At 35.9% G+C, this 20,223-nt stretch overlaps 1 protein-coding gene across 1 annotated transcript; it reads left to right on the plus strand.

Moving 5' to 3' along the window:
* The first annotated feature begins 1,958 nt into the window (after positions 1-1,958).
* On the plus strand, positions 1,959-19,733 carry STRAP (serine/threonine kinase receptor associated protein). Its single transcript, XM_032855079.1, has 10 exons — positions 1,959-2,406; positions 3,133-3,268; positions 9,976-10,057; positions 10,632-10,704; positions 13,024-13,120; positions 13,655-13,792; positions 15,218-15,354; positions 17,250-17,399; positions 18,129-18,194; positions 19,157-19,733. Exons 1-10 carry the CDS (start codon positions 2,295-2,297, stop codon positions 19,216-19,218), a joined length of 1,053 nt encoding a protein of 350 aa, XP_032710970.1. The 5' UTR covers positions 1,959-2,294; the 3' UTR covers positions 19,219-19,733.
* Positions 19,734-20,223: the final 490 nt, after the last annotated feature.

Raw genomic sequence — 20,223 nt, forward strand, 5'->3', positions numbered from 1 at the left:
ACTTTTTTTTTAAATCCAGCAACTTTGCTAAACTTTCATTACTTCCAATAATATATGTTAGATCTTTAAAACATTTTTCTTTATATATAATTTCCATAAATAATCTTTAAATCATTATAGATTTATAACTTCCTTTGCAACACTTATGCCTTCTTGGGTTTTCTAAACATCTAATAAAAAGAATACTATGTTGGAATGATATTACACTAATTGCATTAATCTGTCCTCTAATATTAAACTCCCCTTGAAGTCCACACCATTGATCAGGATACATAATACTCTCAAAAATCAGAATCCAAACGAGGAGGAAGTACACTTTTTCAAAACCAGTTTTTCCCTCTATTTTCTTTTTTTAAAATTGAAGTATCATTGACATACAATGTTATATTAGCTTCAGGTGTACAACATAGTGATATGACAATTCAGTGAATTATGCAATGCTCACCACCATAAGGATAGTTACCATCTGTCACTATATAAAGTCATATACATTCTTTAGAGATAAGGTAGTGTATCAGTTAAATGCTTACCTAGACACAATGAACAGCAAATGGATATATATGAGTATTTTACTGATTAGCTGTTTTAACTTGTCTTATTTGATTCAGTAATGCAGTTATCCTATCAGTAAACAAACATTTGTTGAGCTTCCACTAAATGCCATTCACTCTTCAGAACTAGAGTACAAAGATGCCAAAACCATAACCATTGCCATTAAGAAGCTCATAATTTTGTGAGTGAATGGAGTCTCCGTGTGTTTTAGGATTACAGGGTGAGGTTGGCCCAGAGGAAGAAGAACCAAAGATAATGGACAACGCATATGGCAAGTCTATACAGATGAACAAAATGCTAAGAAAAAAGAATGTGGAAGTACTTCAAGTCCCCACTCAAGACTTGCATTTTGAAATATGATACATTTATTACAAAAAAGATGAGGGAGAAGGAAACATTCAGTCATTTGTGCTGATTTATTAGATGTGCTAAAATATTACAGTCTTGGGGCTAAAGTAGTGAAAGAATCACAAAAATCTCTGTCTCTGGATTACATTCTAACATCAAAGGAAAGAAACAACTTGCCCCAGAAAGGACGTTTCCTGCTTACAAAGGTTTTGTATGAAGAGACAACCGAGAGGTCCCCTTGTTACACAGAGCAGCAATACCCATACTCTATGTGGGCTGGCTGCAGGAAGATAATACCAAAGTTTCTATTTATACTTAGTTTTTAGATTCTTCTACTGTGTTTTTGCCTAATTATAAAGTACGCGTGTTTACCATACACATTATTATCTCCATAATAGAATGCAGACTCAATTTTATTGATGGGAGTATTTTATCAAGAAAGTTTGGGGACCACTGTTCTAGAGTCCTTCCAAGTCCTTAAGAGGGAAAGTGATTTAAATTTAACTGTATTTAAAGTCACAGAACACGTCTAAGACGCGAGCAGTACAGGAATTTTTATACAGAGTGCCTGGAGAAATTGTTTTCTTACGGGCCTTAACTTGTAGACAACCCGAGGGGTTGCCTTTGTAGTTGTTAATAAAAACTGGAAAAAAAAAAAAAAAACCAAAATTCTCAAACGATGTCTGCTGGTTTGGGCCGCCCTGGGCACAGCTCTGCTTGTTCTGTCTAGACGTTCAGATAACAAGCACAGTCCAGCTAGTTGGATTGCTGGGCACCTAATCCACACGGGCCGCGAGGTCCAGGGTCTGAGACGCGCAGTCACTCTCGCACTCACCAAACTCCGCCCGAAGACAGAAAGACCGTTTGTGGCTTGTCAGAGCTGGGCACGGGGGCGCCCACCCGAGAGTCTAGAATTCCTCCAGGCAGACGTAACCGGCGTGGGGCTAGCGTCACGTGCCCAACGTGTGCCGATTTCGCGCCTGCGCGCTGCTGTACTAATGCGCTCTGCGACCGGGCAAACTTGCCTCCTCGCTAGATCGTCACTTCCGACGGACGCTTGGCGTCATTGGGATCGTCATTTCCTGCCAGTACCGGTGTGGACGGTGCGGGTCGTGGCCGCCGCTTCTCCGGTTCTCCCCCTCCCCTACTTTCCTCCCTCCTTCCCTCTCCCTCCCTTGGCGGCTGTCGGTCGCCCGTCGCAGACTCCCTGACCCATCCCCAACCCTTTCCTGACCTCGGTCCTACCCGATTGGTCTCTTTTTCCTGTTTTTTTTTCGGCCCAGTCCCAGTCGCCAGTGTCAGGGCGGGGGCCTTGAGCCAGAGGCTGCGGCGGAGGAAAGAAAAGACGAGACGACCCTCGGCTCCGCAGCGGGATCGCTCGGTTCGTCGCCGCCATGGCAATGAGGCAGACGCCGCTCACCTGCTCGGGCCACACGCGGCCTGTGGTTGATTTGGCCTTCAGTGGCATCACGCCTTATGGCTATTTTTTAATCAGCGCTTGCAAAGGTGAGCTGGGCCCCTGGATCCGGGTCCCTGAAAGGCTAGGACTGGGCCGGAAGGTAGAGTGGCGGGTATTCCCCGTGCGGAAGCGGGACCTCAGTCTTTGAGATCCGGGCCAACAGGGGTCCGATGGGGGAAAACGGTGTATTAGGGAATTCTGCAGCTGGAGCCAAGGGAGGCTATTCCGATTGTCTGACGAGGCTAAGTACTGCCCCCAACTTAAGCCTCTCATTTTACTTTTGTTGCGGTGTCTGGAGAAGCGGGACTGTACCCTTGCCTAGACGCCCCAGCCATCATATACTGTAAATAATCTTTCAAGGATGTGGGGAATGGCGAAAATAGGCCAGGCGGAGTAGTATCTTACCTTATTTTACAGACTTGTTATTGCCTTTATTTTACTGGACATTCTTTTGTGGTATTAACCCCATTTTTTTCAGTTGGAAACCGAGGTTCAGGTTAAGAAGTTTGTCCAAAATAAGACTCAAATCTAGGTTATTTTGATGCAGATCAGTATTCTTCCCACCGAATTACAAATGCTTCAATGAGAATTTCTGGCTCAGCTCTTCAGTTAATTTATTTCTGGACGTTTTTTAGTGACCCCAGTGGATGAGAACAGTTACACAACAAAAGCATTTTAACACTTTGTTATTTAACACGATCACTTTATGTTTGAGTCTTAGATTTTAAGTGATTCGAACTTCTAAATCACACGTCTTTTTAAATGTGTTTTAGACGGGAAACCTATGCTCCGCCAGGGAGATACAGGAGACTGGATTGGAACATTTTTGGGTCATAAGGGTGCCGTTTGGGGCGCAACATTGAATAAGGATGCCACTAAAGCAGCTACAGCAGCTGCAGATTTCACTGCGTAAGTATAGCAAATCAGCCAGTTTGGAAGATCTCCACGGGTTGTGTTGTGAAGTCCTCAGATCTTCAGCCTCAGTTATTCATAAAATTCTGCCCCAATGCCTACCATGTAGAGTGCATGATGTTTGACCTCACTAAAATTCTACTCTGGTCCTTCTTGCTTTTGTTCCTCTTCCGTGGTTCTCATCAATTTTCAGAGACTTTAAATGACTTAATCTGTATGTCTGGATTGGGACCGAGGAATCTGCCTTATTGACAAGCACTCTACATAATGAATCTTGGAGGTCATGCTTGAAAATGCTCAACCTGTGCTTCCTGAGTGGTATCACACTCTTCTGTGATGCCCTAGTGCTGATGGCCTAGATTTTAGCCTTCTCTCACTCCGGTTTTGTTAACTGGCTTTACCCATATTTAAAACTCCTAAACTCGGGGCGCCTGGGTGGCTCAGTGGATTAAGCCGCTGCCTTCGGTTCAGGTCATGATCTCAGAGTCCTGGGATCGAGCCCCCATTGGGCTCTCTGCCCAGCAGGGAGTCTGCTTCCTCCTCTCTCTCTCTGCCTGCCTCTCTGCCTACTTGTGATCTCTCTCTCTGTCAAATAAATAAATAAAATCTTAAAAAAAAAAACAAAAAACAAACAAAAAAAACTCCTAAACTCAATTACTCTTTATTTTCTAAGTTTTTTAAGGTTGAAATTTAAATATTCTTTATTTTTTTCTCTCATGTCTACGTTGATTCTACCAGCAGAGTGGCTCCTATGATCTTTTTTATGTCTCTACCACTAGTACCTTTCCTGTCTTTTCATCTTCAGTAGTCTTCCTAAAAACAAATTTCATGTCACTTCTCTAATGATTTTCCTGGCCTCCCTCTGCAGTTTCAGTGGTTCATGACCTTGAGTGAACCCAAATATAACCTGAGAAGCTTTAAAATACTCAGATGCATGTGTCTGACAAATTCTGATTTCATTGGCCTGGGGATGGAATCGCCAACATAATTTTTTCTTTCCTAAAGTTCTTTTAGTGGGTTCTGATGTTAAGCCTTAGAATCACTGGCCTAGGGGGTGCCTGGTTGGCTCGGTTGGTTAAGCAGCTTCCTTTGGCTTGGATCATGATCCCAGGGTCCTGGGATCAAGACCCACATTAGGCTCCCTGCTCAGTGGGGAGCCTGCTTCTCCCTCTCCCTCTGCCTGCCACTCTGCCTGCTTGTGTGGGCGTGCTTGCGCACGCTCGCTCTCTGTCAAATAAATGAAACCTTAAAAAAAAAAAAAAAAAAAAGGAGAATCACTAGCCAAAAGGTTAAATTTCAGTTATTGGCCAGTTTAAAATTTGGCCTCATCCTAGTTTATCATTATCATCTGAATCTGCATACCAAATGCTCTACAGTCTAGTTATACTAAACGTACTGTTGCCAGAATACACCTTAACTATTTTGGTTTTTGGCTTTTGCATATGTTAGAGTGACTTGCAGTGACCCACTTTCCCCTTCAGGGCACTTTCATATTTTACATAATCTTGGTATTCTAGTTCCTAATTCTGTTTATGGCTTAGTAGACCCTTAAATGTTTAAACTGATGAAGGTAATGTCAAGAGCTGTTGTATATGAGAGTAAACCTTGTTAGACTTGAGTCTGGAAAGTAAATGTAGTCTGTTTTTCTTCTTTTTCTTTCACAGAATTCCAGACTAGGAGCAATTGTAAATGTGTTGCTTCTTTGTTTTAAGCAAATCAAATATACGAAGTTTATTAAAAAAAATGAAGGCAGATTGATTGTGGTGATGGATATGTGGCTCTATGCATTTGTTGAAACATGTAGATTTCTGTAGCACAAAATGAATTTTACTGTATATAAAATTTAAAAATAAGTTACAATTTTTTAAATAAGGAGAGGGAGATGTAGTGCTTACCTGGGATTAAATTTGAGATGATAAGAGATCTGTAAGAAAAGTTTTAAGTGTGAGCAGCCTGAACTTTTTTCTGTGTCTTCAGTGAATAGATTTCTTAGTATGTTTTTATGCATAGTCATTGTAAGGCTTTGTCCTGTGCCTTGTTGTGATTGTATGTAATACTGATGAAATAAGGAGCTGCTTGAATTTATATAAATCCTTTAATATCAGTAGCTTCAGGTCAAATATTGCTTTAGATGTCAGCATGCTACTTGTAATGTGGCATTCTCCTTTGTTAATTTGGCAAAAGTGATTCTCGGGTGGAAGGCATATGGTGAAAAGGTTCATTCCTTGTGCTCACACTTGTGTTCAAACTTCTAGCACTTTTTAAAAAAAATTTTTTTTTTAAAGATTTTATTTATTTATTTGACAGAGAGAGATCACAAGTAAGCAGACAGGCAGGCAGAGAGAGAGGGGGAAGCAGGCGCCCCGCTGAATGGAGAGCCCGATGCGGGGCTCGATCCCAGGACCCTGGGACCATGACCTGAGCCGAAGGTCATGGCTTAACCCACTGAGCCACCCAGGTGCCCCTCTAGCACTTTTATAATACTTAATTTATGTGTTCTTGCTTTTTGAGGTCAGGTTCTATTTTTTATATTCTCTGGCTTATTTAATACCTTATGTTTGTTGAGTAAATAACTAGAGGAAGTTTTCTAAACTACAGGGCAAAGAATGGGTGAATGATAGATCTTTTTTTTTTTAATTTTTTTTTTTTAATATTTTTATTTATTTATTTGTTTGACATAGAGAGAGAGATCACAAGCAGGCAGAGAGGCAGGCAGATGGAGAGAGGGAAGCAGGTTCCCCGCTGAGCAGAGAGCCCGATGCGGGGCTCGATCCCAGAACCCTGAGATCATGACCTGAGCCGAAAGCACTGGCTTAACCCACTGAGCCACCTAGGCGCCCCTGAATGATAGATCTTAATTTTGCTTCTGGAACACTTGGCATCTGATACCCATGAGTTTAGCTTTTTTTCCCCCTTCATCTCCTCCAAAGTTTATTTTTTGCTCATTCTAGTAGGAACATTATCATTGGGAATGAATGTCATTGTTCTATAACAAAGGTAGAAATCTGGATTTTCAACTCTAGATTTCACAGGTTTGGTAGGTTGATTTTATTTATTTACTTATTTATTTATTTGGTAGGTAGGTTTTAAAAATACATTGATCATTATTGAAACTAGGTCCCAGTCTGCTGTGATAAGTTAGTAGTTAATAAAGTGGTATTTAAAATTAAATATAATTAGGTTTTAAATGTAACAAGATGTTAGATGCTATAAACAGCATTAAAAAAAAGACAAGCTTTTGAATTGCAATTCTGAAAGGATACATTTTGTTAACTTTATTTCTGGGCCCCTGTTAATTACTTGAGCAGAATGCTCTGTCACCTCCTGCCTCATGGTCTTGCCCTGATTTTTAAGAGACTTGTGCAAAAGCTTGTTGGGAAAGATGCCTGTGTCTGTAAAATCTGCGAAGACTTTTGGTTTGTATGTTTGATCAAGTGATAATACAGTCCTTGGGAAGATAAAGAAGTAGACAAAAATTACTGCATATGATAACGGCCTTTGAAATGGAGAGTAAAAAAGTCGTGGAAAAATATGGCACTTTAAATACTTAATATATTGAGTCTTGGAAAGAGTAGTCAGCATTGTATCTTACTGCCAGAGGAACAGTTATCTTTATTTAGGTCACTTACAGAACATTAATAACCCAAGTCCCACATTCCAGGACATGACTCTGGGTAGGTATTCAGTGTTGTTTTAACATTTCTAGTCTCAGTGTCTATGTTTATAAGTAGCCCTGTGTGAGCGTGAGCCCTGTATCCTGATTCTGTACTCGAATCCTATGACCTTGGGAATTCATTTAACCTCTTAGTGTCATCATCTGTAAAAATAAGAATATAAATAGTACTTATCAAAAAGAAAGAAATAGTACTTTAATGTCAGTTGTGAATATTAAATGAATTAAAATATTTCTAATATTTAGAACATTACCTAAAATCTAATGAGTATGTAAGTGTTATGTATGTAAGATAAGGATGATAGCTATCATTCCCACTAGACCAAATTCGTATTTGTTATTTTGGAACTTATGTGGCTAAGGCCATGAAACGTTCTGGTTTTGTGCAAGGAAGTAGATTTTAAATATTAGGAGGAAATGCTTTTGGTCCCTCCCTCCCCGCACCCCCCCATTTCCTGCTTTATCACGGTGAAAAGATGTAAGCATTCACTTTGGTTAGGCCTGAGTTGATGTGCTAGCTATGCTTTGTGTTTCTAGTTTGGTCATGGGTTGCTTCTTAAAACTTCGGCTTTGGTATCTTAAAATGGGTATAAGACCACATGGTTATTGAGAGGATTTGAGAGATCTTTTTCCACTACATCCTTGGAGTCTAGCATAGCATCTTTGCATAGTAGCTGCTCAGTAAATAGTAGTAGAGTCTTCTCACTTGTTCAGTGTCTCTCTTTTAGGAGTGGGAGTGTTATGTATATTCTCTTATAACGATTTGTATAGAGCTTGCTGTTACGGACCTTGAACCAGCTAAAGAATAGCGTCCTCAACTTAACCTGATTACTTGTAGTTGGTATAAATAATTTTTAGGAAGTTCTTCCCCCTCCCCCATTCTTATGTTTCCCGGAAAATTCATGAATGTTATGTTTATGTAGAAGTGAATTTTGCTCTTATGGAGCAAATATATTCAGAGCTGGTCTGTGGGTCAGTTGGGAATGCTATCTTGAGGTAAATTCAGGCAGTTGAGTCAGGTGATGAGTAATACACTATTGTATGAAACTCCCTGCTCTTACTATCTTTAAATTCATGAAGCTAATATAAGCTTTATTTCCCATGATCCTCTTCTTAGTATCTCCACTTTCATCTCATTAAAATCATCTAGAGGGAGTGCCAAAAGTAGAGATTATTGTGCTCTGTTCCAGAGGATAATTAAATAGATCTGGAGTTGGGCCCTGAAATCTATAGGTAACCAAAGTGTATGATCACTTTTCTTTCTTTTAAAAGACAATAGAGAGATCCATTTTTCTCTGAATAAGATTGTCGATAAATTGAAGGTGGTGTTTTTGATGACTTAATCAACATGTTACAATAGCTAGGCAATGTTTTTCACCCAGAAAAGCTTAATTTTTTGTTAATCCTTTAAAAAAGTTAAGCAGCTCCTCTTTTGAGACTTGAGATAAGTCTGTTCTCAGGATATGAAAAGTATTGAACAGATAGCATTAATCATGACATGCATGAAACCGGATATAAGATGGGTCAGTAGTTTAGGGAGGTGACAAGTACTTCATGAGTTGTGCAGAAGATAAATGCTGCGGGGTTACCTGAGGAAAGGATACTGTTAATGATGCCTCACTGTCCTGATTTGAGCCCTGCAGACAGTTAGGTAATAGCAATGTCATGCCCGAAGATTGAAAACATTTAGGTTATTCCAGAATATTTTTGGGGCTGTAAGCTCTTTCTAGGATTCTTAAGTGTTTAAGTGTGAATAATGTATGTCAAAGTTAGTACAAGTGATTGGAGCATGCTGTGTCAGAGAGTGTTATCTTCAGTTTTAGTAGTGCTTCTAAATAGGAGGGAAAAGGCTATAGATCTGTTGGGCCCTCCTGGATGATACTACTTTGATCATGTGCTCCCCCACCCCTCTTTATTATTCCCTTTATTTTAAAAAATAAATGCCAATTATATTAAAATGAAAATCTTCATGGAGTATAGTTTGTTTACTCTTAACAGTTCTTTTCCCAGTAAGTGAAGTTTTCTTGTTTATTTTTCAGTGACCTCTTCTGTTATAAAATGAACATTTTTTTTCTTCTTTAGTCTTTTTTATTGGGAGAACCCCTTACAGTATTTTTCTAATGTATTATTTAATCATTATCCCCTGATGTAATGCATACATATGTATGTGTATACACACACATAGATTTTGGGTTGAGGGTGTCAGAAAAACAGTTGAAAGGTTAAAAATCCTGTGTTAGCATTATATAATCAAAAGCTGATATTTGGGGGGTAAGTTAATTGGATTAGAATTTGAGAATTTTAAGAGTCAACTTTGAGGAAGAGATGGGGAGAATATTTATTTCTTCACTGCCTTGACTTAAAATTTTATGTAACCTGTATTAGGGCCTTTCATTCTCCTATAAATTTTTTTTAGGATTTTTTTGTTTTTCATTCTTTTTTCTTTTGTTTTGCATGTACATGAGAATAGAGAATAGAGAAACAAATTGGAAAGATGAAATTTAAAATTGATTAAAATGTTTTACAGTCTTGGGGTGCCTGGGTGTCTCAGTCGGTTAAGCCTCTGCCCTCGGCTCAGGTCATGATCCCAGGGTCCTGGGATCAGTTCCTCATTGGTCTCTCTGCTCAGCAGGGAGCCTGCTTCCCCCCTCTCTCTCTTCCTGCCCCTGTGTCTACTTGTGATCTCTCTCTCTGCCAAATAAACAAATAAAAATCTTAAAAAAAAATGCTTTACAGTCTTGCTAAAAGGATATTATGGCTGTAGGCTTAAAAGTAAGGGTGGGCTGGTTCATGGTTCTCATTTACTTAAATTTGTACGTCTTTTCCATTGTCAAAATAAGATTTGTTATATGGCTTCTACAGGTAAATTTCCTTTAGAATCATTGAAATATTTAGTCAAATGTATCTTAACAATGAGGGATGTTAGAGATAATGAGAGACTTAGTCATTTGTATAACTTCGCATACCTAACTTTATTTGGTTATCAAAATTGCCATTATATTTATCTTTTAATTTTACATTTTGCTTTCAGCAAAGTGTGGGATGCTGTCTCAGGAGATGAATTGATGACCCTGGCTCATAAACACATTGTCAAGACTGTGGATTTTACGCAGGTATCAGAAAATAGAATTTATTTTAGGGAGTTAAATTGCTGTTATTATAGGACGTAATAATGGTTGTATATTTGATTGGTTTGTATATTTGGTGGGGGATAGAGGGTGTTTATGGCTTATATATGATTTAATTGCAGATTAAGCTGTACAAATTAATTTATTTGGTTACTCCTAAAATACCATGGAACTCTTGGATCACTTTTACATAAATAGCAACAAGCATCTAAAATGTGCAGATAATGTTTCCTTACTACTTTCAGAAGAGAGAGGACATATTTGAGATCATCAAAGATGTATTACTTAGAAGATAGGGGATCAGGGCAGGAGCAGGGCAGATGGAGAAAATTCTTGTAGTAGGTGGGTAATACATTTGAACTGTAGAACTTAAAAGGTTTGGCAGTTAGAAGAAAGATAAATGTTTTTTAGTATTCTCTCAGAAGTAATTGGCATTTATTGCACCTTTTTGTGATGTCTGCAAACTTTATTTGGATTTTAGTTGGTGTTGAAGTTTCAAAGAGATAATAGCTATTAAAATGGCTTACTCTGCTAACAGTTGGCTTGTGTGTGTTTTCAGGATAGTAATTACTTGTTAACTGGGGGACAGGATAAGCTTTTACGCATATATGATTTGAACAAGCCTGAAGCAGGTAAGTGTAATTTATATGTGTTATATTATATTTTCTTTTAATTTAAATAAGTTTTCTTGATTAAAGGAATCATGTGCATTACTCACATTTGAAATTAAAGATAGTCACAAAGAAAAATGAAAACTATCATCCATTATTAATCACTGTTAATATCTTTTAATTTTTGGTTCATAGTCTTCCAGTCTTTTTTTCTGTGCAGTTATCTTTTTCTAATGTTACTACATTGTGCTTGTATCATTTTCTTAAAAATGCAAAATTTATCTTGCTAAGTTTTTATCATTTAAGTTTAAAAAGGTGCATGACAGTGTTACTACTTTTTGGCAAGAAGGAATGGTTGTCTATAGAAGGTGAGAAGGGTGAGAATTTTAGTGTGTGCATATTTTGTTCAGATTTTTGAACCATATGAATATATTAGCTAATCAGAAGAATTTTTAAAATTTTAAAAAATTACAGTTTTTTCATGTCTTTAAATATTCTGTCAAGTGGATTAACCAGTCTCTTACTGTGGCCCGCTTGGTCCGTTTACAAATTTTAAATATAAGCGGTGTTATGCTTAACTGCCTTATAGTTGCAGATATTTCCACAATTATTTCTATAGAATGACTACATAGAAATAGAATTGTTGGGACAAAAAGGAGGTGTACTTGGAAGACATTGGTAGGTGTTACCAAAGTGTAATACCAAAGTATAAAAATAAATATCTGTACCTAACCTGTTCTGGCAAACACTGGTAACTAACTTTGTCTTTTCCAATTTAATAGGAGAAAAATGATTCTGTGATCTTAATGTGAACTTGAAAAAAATTATTCATGAGATTAAAATACTGTTGACTACTGTTTTAGTGTGTTCTTTGTGAGTAATAGTCTGTTTATGTCCTTTGCCAATTTATCTGTTGTGATGTTCATCATCTTCTTCTGGTTTTAAGATTCTTTATTATATTCTAATTTGTAGTTTGCTTTTAAATTTTGTTAGTAAGTTTTTGGTGGTGAAATTTATTACCTTTATGAATTCTATTATTGCACAGAAGTTGGAAAAGATGCCTTTTCTTTCCTGGTCCATATATTCATCTCTTTTGTGGTATCTTAATGCTTTTCTAGCCACATACCATATAATACATATTTCAGAAGCTACCAGATTATGATGAGCAGGATTTTGTCTTTTTTTATTTTGTGTTCTTACATTTTGTGTCGTGGGTATTATTTATTCATGAATCTGAACTTCAGAAGTTTGTAGGAAAGTCAAAGCTATATTGGATATTAAGCAGTTATTCTCAAGATAGGCTCTTTCCTAAAAGCATTTCTGAGATGAGCAAACAGACTACATTTGTAGATGATTCTTCATTGGCACCTGGAGCTATTTCTCTTCATTCTCTTTGATAACTTTATGCCAAAACATAACAAAGTCCTCGGACATCCATCAGTGTGTTTTTCTGACTCAGCAAAGCAGTTCAGGCCTTGGGCAGACATTTTTCATTTTTTGCCTTTCTCAGCTACTTTCTGAAAGTGGCTCTTCCACTGTGCTGGCGATGGAAATAATAGCAATTAACTGCTTTTACTGTATGTCACACTCCAGGTTAGAACCCTTCGATGTGTATTCTCATTTGATCCTCATACTCAAACTATGAGGTGTTGTAACTGTTGTCATCTCTTTTTACAGATGAAGAAATGAAAGCGTTAAGTAACCTTTGTTTCAGCAGATTAAGTAACTTGCCCAAAATCAAAGTAGTTATTGAATGGCTTTGTCTCCAGCATCTGCTTTTGCCCAAAGATAACACTGAATGGTGGTTTTTTTTTTTTTTTTAAATCCTTTGAAGGGAAAGTCTCCAACAGAGACAAGTTCCTGTTTTGTTTGTTTTAATTCTTTGCTGTCAATGTAGAAATATTCTTGAGAATTACTGCATTGCATTTTATTCTTGTTTTCTCCTCTCAGCCTCTACTTCCCTCTTTTTTCCTGTTTCTACCAATAGTGGCTTGGACAAGGGTCCCAGTGTTAGTGATAATGTTGGATTAGCTTCTTTTATTTCATTGTGCTACCATAAAGCTTTTGAGAGCAGAAACAGAGCCTGGAGGGAGTGATGTATTTACTCCCAGATACATATAGCAGCATTGTTCTTGGGTTCTTTGTCATGCAGATAAATTTTTGTTCCAGTGTAGAAAAGCATTCTGTATTCTTTGGAAACAGTAGGCTTTTATTGTGTTGAGCTTTGAAAAATTACAGTTTAAAGTGTGCTTTTCTTTTTACATATTTAGTTGTTCCAGTATTGCTCAGTTTAAAAAAAACAAATATTAACAAATGTATTTTAAATTGTTTCATTTTAAGAACCTAAGGAAATCAGCGGTCACACCTCTGGTATTAAAAAAGCTTTGTGGTGCAGTGAGGATAAACAGATTCTTTCAGCTGATGATAAAACTGTCCGGTAAGTAATTTTTCTTTAGTAATTTAAAGTTGAAAAATATTTGACCTTAGTGCTTATATTTTAAATATTTCTCATAACTGTATGTAGGAAGAATTATCTCTAAACATTGAAACTTAAGCTGCACATAGGTTTCATTTTTCAGATGCTGACCATTTACTGTTGAAAACCTGGAGCAGAATCCACAAGACAATTAAAATTACATCTTTATAAGCCTGTGCTCTTAGCCTGATTCAGTGAACAAGCTGGCTACAGAGAGGTCCATGAAATTCTCGAAATTGTATACACAATTCTGTATGCTGACACCTGATATTTTTTCCTGTGGGCATATATATAGCCATCATCAGATTCATACATTTAATATTGTATAGGAACCGCAAATTTCTCTGTGTCATCTATAATGTATGAGTTGGAATAGAGGAGATTTTATTACAACTGTGATTATTCTTCATTGCTTAATCTATAGATATAATTAGGAATTAAGCTTTTTTCTTGAATGAGTAAATACCACCATATTTTCCTCTTCCTTTTTTGCAGCCTTTGGGATCATGCTACCATGACAGAAGTGAAATCTCTAAATTTTAATATGTCTGTTAGCAGTATGGAATATATTCCTGAGGGAGAGATCTTGGTAATAACTTACGGACGATCTATTGCTTTTCATAGTGCAGTAAGGTATGTCCAAGAAATACCTTTTTTGTTTGTTTTTTTTGGTTTTTTTGTAACTTAAAAATAGGAAGGCACATGTGAAAGGTATTTAACTCTTTAACAAGGCAAATCTTGACCTGTACTATATAATATGGGGAAAATGTTTCCATATCATTAATAATGTATATTTTAAGTATTTGATATACTGAGAAATTAATCCAGTTAATTTCCAATATTTAGGGGATGTTATTGGTAAATTTAGTAACTTTAAAATTTTCTCTTTTTATATTTTTCTTAAAAGCATTCCTAGATTGGTGTTATAATTAATGTTCATCACTGTATAAAGCCACAGTGATCTTGATTCTCTTCTTAATTTTCCCTTTACAATTTCAGAGAAATAGTGACTTTTTTCTTCTATTCCGAAGTTTGTGTAGACCTAATGATGTTTTTTAAAAGCAGGTTTAATTTGTTTTGTGACTATAAATATAGTTAAATGCCTTTGTTGAAAATTTGGAAAAGATAATTCAAAAAAATTTACCCACTATTCTTCAACCATAGATGCCAGAATGTTAAAGGTAGTTGTATTTTCCTTTAGTCTTTTTTTCTTCGTTGCACATGTGTAACATTATATGTGTATATTTGTATGGGTATTTTTTTTTTTTTCAGTTACTAGGGACTTTGTAATTTTAATTTTTTTTTAAACTATCCTTAGCTATTAAAAGTTGTTTGAAAATATTTTTGCTTGGCATATTGCATTATCGGTTTTACTAAATTATGTATCAAATTCCCTGAAAAGAGCTGATGTCCAAACTCATTGATGTTCATGTGAAGCTGTTTGTATGCGTTGATTTTTATTATATAGCTATAGTTTCAGATTTGGTTATTCTTTCAAAAGTTCAATTGTAAAAACAGAATCATCTTTAGCAGTTTTATATTTTTGTGGTATTGATTGTTTTGTTGTAGAAGCTTATAAATTCTTAGCAGTTGAGAATAATGTATAAATAATGCATTATGTTACTTACTATAGAACATTTTCTCTTCTTAAAGATAATGTGTGTTTGTCATGGAAAAATCAAACAATACAGAATTAAATTTCTTAAAATGCAAAAGTCTGCATATATTAGCCAAACTGTTGTTAATTAGCCAGCACAGTCATTTCCAGGAAAGCACTCACTGCACAAAGTGTCTTTGTATTCCTGAAATGAACTCCACTTGGGCATAGTATCTTTCTGGACGTTATTTGCTAATATTATTTAGAAGGGTTTTTTTTGTTTTGTTTTGTTTTTGCTCTGTTTTTGTTTTTTAAACATCGCTATTTATGTTTGACTAGAGGAAGATACAATTATTTCTTGGGTTTCAGAAATTAGGAAGAGTTTAAAAGTAACTGATTATTTCCTGGTATTATTTATGTAGTATTCAAAATTTATAAATATTATTTAAATTATTTTCTAGTTTGGACCCAATTAAGTCCTTTGAAGCTCCTGCAACCATCAATTCTGCATCTCTTCACCCTGAGAAAGAATTTCTTGTTGCAGGTGGTGAAGACTTTAAACTTTATAAGTATGATTATAATAGTGGAGAAGAATTAGGTGAGTTCTCTTTTTCCTTCTTTAAAATGATACGGATTACATTGATCAAATGCTAGGTTTCAGTAATTAACACCTAGCAAATTTTTCAGCTAACTAAAGCTTGCTATTTCTAAGTGAAAAAAGGAGAGGATTTTTTTCCACTTTGGTGGAAGTATTTATAGAACTGTAAACAAAGTATGCCAGACCCTCAATGCCAGACCCTTGTCCTTTTAATGTAAGTTCATTGTATTCTGATAGTCTGTACAATGGTGTAGTATATTTATTGGCGATAGGAGGAGGCATTCTTAAATCAAAATCTTGTTAAACAGCTATAAGGGTATTTGTTCCTTCTGAAATGTAGTGCTGGTATGTAGCCCATCTACCTGGCTCCCCCCTTTGCCAATATAAGAATCTCTAAGCTCTGTAGAGAATAGTGTGGACATGTATGTAATAGTGGTATGTATGTAACAGCTATGGTATATTACAGGGACACCTTAGGCATCTGAATTGGAGGGGATTTTTGTTTGGATTTTTTTGGAATCTGACTTTTGTTCCGCTTTCATAATAGTCCTTCATAAAGGGAGGGGAAGTGCATGTAAGATGAATTTGAAGTTAATGTACATCTTAATTTTACATTTATCTGATTGACTAGGTATGTCATAATCATGGTTCTTGGTATCTACTTCTACCCTTCACAAAATTTGCTTTTCGAACTATTAATAATATTTAGTTTTTATAATTTCTTTTTCTGTAAGCTGCTGCTTTGTCTAGCTGTCATGCTTTACCACCCAATGAAATTTAGCTTGTTAGAATTATATACCAAAAAAACAAAAGGCAACCTTATGTTTTGTTTCTTTGGGAAACTAATGGATTTGGGTTGGAGAAGTGGAAGTTTGGTGAATGGACCATATAGAATATATTATAATTGCTTATGGTTCATCCTTTGTTGTTTGAATATGAGACTTTTAAATGAGAGATCTGTTTTATTTATTTAATGTTAGTTTTCAAAGTTTCAGAATATTTTGGCCATTTTTTTTTATCCTTTTTGAAAAAGAAATAAATTATTTGCCTGAGCTCTATGGTCACAGTGAACACTATACCAAACCTCTCATTCTTTGTACTCTCATGAAAATTTGTACTCTTGTGATAATACTCTCTTGATATGCACTGGTTGGACAGAGGTGCGGAAAGATGAAGGTCCTTGAGTTGAATGGACCTGAAAACAGAATAGAAGCAACCATTGGTCTAGTAAATAGTAAAGACTTGGAAAACTACAAAGGTGATAAGGCATTAGAAAATAGAAGAGGAAAGTTTATAAATAAAGATATGACTTAAACAGAACAACACTATGACTGATCTGTACATTTTCTCATTTGATTCTTCAGACTAAAATATTTAAGGCATTGATCTTGTATCTTTATGTTATATGTGACAGAATGACTAATAGACCCTCGATAGTCTGGTAGGAAATTAAGAGGCAGAGTGTGTAAAAGAGCTCCATCTGGTGGCTCTCTGTCATAATAAGAATTGGTTCCGTGGTAAATAGGCCTTGATTTTAGGATGTGGAAATTGGGATCGAACTGACAGACTTTAGATCTGCTTTCTGTAGAATTTACTCCCTTCCTTCACCCATTTTGGGATGTGAAACCTCTTTTTTTTTTTTTTTTTTTTTTAAAGAGGGACAGTATGACATCATAATATGTGCTGGAATTGGAAGAGGGTAATTTTACAGAGAAATGTTATGTACCACTTTGTGATAAGAATCACTTTATTTTTAATGAAGTTTAGTTCTTTGAGTTTGCACTTAAGAATTTCACATTTTCCAAATAGTACAGACAGTATTTTCCTTAGTGTATCAATCAATACTTAACCAACATTTAAGTATTAAATTATATAATAGCCCTTCTCTTTTTCAGAATCCTACAAAGGGCACTTTGGTCCTATTCACTGTGTGAGATTTAGTCCTGATGGAGAACTCTATGCCAGTGGTTCTGAGGATGGAACATTGAGACTATGGCAAACTGTGGTAGGAAAAACATACGGCCTTTGGAAATGTGTACTTCCTGGTAAGAATTTGTATTCAAAGTTATCAAGTTAAGGGGGTACCTGACTGGTTCAGTTGATGGAACATGTGACTTTTGATCTCAGGGTCCTGAGTTCAAGCCTAATGTTGGCAGAGGTTACTTAAAAAAATAAAATAAAATAAATGACAAAGTATCAAGTTAAGCGTCATAATTTTATGTCATTTTTCATCATTAATTTTATTTCTCTGTTTTTGTCCTGTATAGATTTTAATTTAGATTACGTAATAACAGTTTAAACAGAGAAGCCCATAATTATAAATTGGCTACTGTGTTACTTTGTTTGGTTAAATTTTTTTGTTGTGTTTTCTGTTCTTTGTGTGTATGTGTATTTTCTATTCCTGAATTTTTTATACTAGATCATTTGATGAATGATGTGGACCTATTTCAAAATTTGGTGGAGGACAATATAAAGAATTTCTGAGTAAATGTATTTAATCTGTGGTGTTACTCACTGATCCTTACTAATAAGGTGGACATGTTTTTAATAAAAATACTTATTGATCCCAAAGTAGTTTGGTATGAACTTAAAAGTGAACTTTGAGGAAAGACATACTCTTTTAGAATCACAGTTATTAAAAAAGAGGAGGTTCCTATTAGGTTTGGTAGCTCATTGCTTAGAATAGTGTTGGTGTACTCTTCTTACTAATTAAATACTGGAAGTTATTGATAATATCGTAATTGACGTAATCATGGTCGCTTTTCATTTCATAGAAGAAGATAGTGGTGAGCTGGCAAAGCCAAAGATCAGTTTTCCAGAGACACCAGAAGAAGAGCTAGGTAAATACCAATGAATGAACTTTTGTAGAGTCCTGGGGGGTTTAAAATTGAAGTGTTAGGGGGCACCGGGGTGGCTCAGCGGGTTAAAGCCTCTGCCTTCGGCTCAGGTCATGATCCCAGGGTCCTGGGATTGAGCCCCACATAGGGCTCTCTGCTCAGCGGGGAGCCTGCTTCCTCCTCTCTCTCTGCCTGCCTCTCTGCCTACTTGTGATCTCTGTCTGTCAAATAAATAACTAAAATCTTTAAAAAAAAAAACAAAACTGAAGTGTTAGGTGAGTTTTACTTGTTGGCGAAAGAAATTTATTAAACATGAACATACTTAAACAATGGGAAGTTTATATATGTATATTTTTATATACGTGTTTATAAAATAAATAAGTATCCACTGCATAGTAGCGATCGAGATGTAGTGTGGATCTAAGGTGGTTACCGCTACAGTACTTGGAGTCTAACTTAAGGAGGCAGTCACTGAGATAAAAAAGCAAATTTGATAAGATAAAAAAGCAGTTGTATTTGTTATTTAACATTTATTAAGCACTTAACTGTGTACCAAGTATTGTTTCCCAGATCTAGAATTACAGATTGTAAGATACATCGATCATAAAATATTGTTTGAAACTTGAATAAATAAAGGAGGGAGCCAAATCTTTAAAGATAACACTTCAGTTCAGTGCTTAATCACTGAAAGCTTAGCCCAGAAGAGGGGGCCCTGGGAAGTTATGTGTAAAAGAGTTTGATGGGTGAAATAGATGAACTATTTTTTCATTGCACTTTCAGTGGCATGAGTCTAGTCATGAATGGTATGTGCCCTTGTTCTCTCTTGCCTCCCCTTACCAGCACACTGAAAAAATCTTTTTATTCCTTCATTACACAGAAATGTGGTTAACACAGAAATTTACACAGAAATTTTCTTTATTAAGTTGACTAATGTGGTCGTCGTTGTTGTTATTTTTTCATTACAGAAGAAATTGCTTCAGAGAATTCAGATTCCATCTATAGTTCAACTCCTGAAGTGAAGGCCTGAGCATTGGGCATATGCCACAGATAATGTACAAGTTATGGACTAAAACAAACAAGCAGAGAAAAGCATCAGCCTCCCAGAGTTACTCTCTGCTTAAGGCAAACATGAGCAGTAAATAATGGGGAATATGAATTAGCTCCAGTGCTGGAACTAACTTGGTGTTACCTGTACGTGAAAAGGCAAGAGTATCAGATGAAGGCAGGTGGAACTAGGCTCTTGTGGTATGATGATGGCCTATTGTCTTTTTAATGAATATGTGCGAGCCAACATCCAATTTCTCTTATTACACTTAGAGTTCTTGTAGCTGTTTATGTTATTATGGAGAAGAAAAATATATTGGCCTATTTTTCTGACTTTTCCCTTAAAGCAGAAAGCCTTTTTTTTTTTTTTTTGCTTTAGTTGTAAAGAAGAGGGAATACGTGATAAAGTAATTGGTTTGATTTCTCTTTCATTGTACACTGCTTCTGAACATCTGATTGTTTTAGTTGTCTAAATAAAATACCTCTAAAACAAAACAATGTTTGTTTCCTGGGAAAAATACAGATTTGAGTTTATAAATGGAAATTGTCAGAAAAGTTTTTTTTTATCATAACTATATCAAAAGACAATATGGTTAAACAATCTTTAGTAAACATATTGTTTCCTAATTTTGAAATTCAGTTACTTGTACTGGATTTTTAAAATTTCCATGTTTTTCGCTGGGTTTGCACTTAAACCTTCCTCCAGCATTGGACAGAAATGCTTGACCTGCTTCTTAAAAAATTTTTCAGAGTAATGACTTATTTAAGTGACACATGCCTAGTTATAAGAAAAAAAATAAGGTGAGTCAGAATTGGCTGAAAGCAGGAAAATCACTTAAAATCACACCATCCCCCAAATCTGTTAAAATTCAGTGAGCATTAATGGCATTTTTGTGTATCTGTATGTCTGTATGCAGTTAGAAAATATTTTATAAAACTGGGATAATTGTAGCTCTGCAATGTTTATTTTACTTTATCTTTCAAGTGC

Source organism: Lontra canadensis, unplaced genomic scaffold (genome assembly GCF_010015895.1).
Source record: "Lontra canadensis isolate GAN:19392208 unplaced genomic scaffold, GSC_riverotter_1.0 scaffold9, whole genome shotgun sequence".
NCBI classification, from domain to species: Eukaryota; Metazoa; Chordata; class Mammalia; order Carnivora; family Mustelidae; genus Lontra; species Lontra canadensis.

Excerpts from the sequence above, each read along its gene's own strand:
- STRAP (XM_032855079.1), top strand. The coding sequence starts at position 2,295 with ATGGCAATGAGGCAGACGCCGCTCACCTGCTCGGGCCACACGCGGCCT. Across the intron at positions 10,705-13,023 it reads TTTGAACAAGCCTGAAGCAG|AACCTAAGGAAATCAGCGGT; the intron begins GTAAGTGTAATT and ends TTTCATTTTAAG. Across the intron at positions 13,793-15,217 it reads GCTTTTCATAGTGCAGTAAG|TTTGGACCCAATTAAGTCCT; the intron begins GTATGTCCAAGA and ends ATTATTTTCTAG.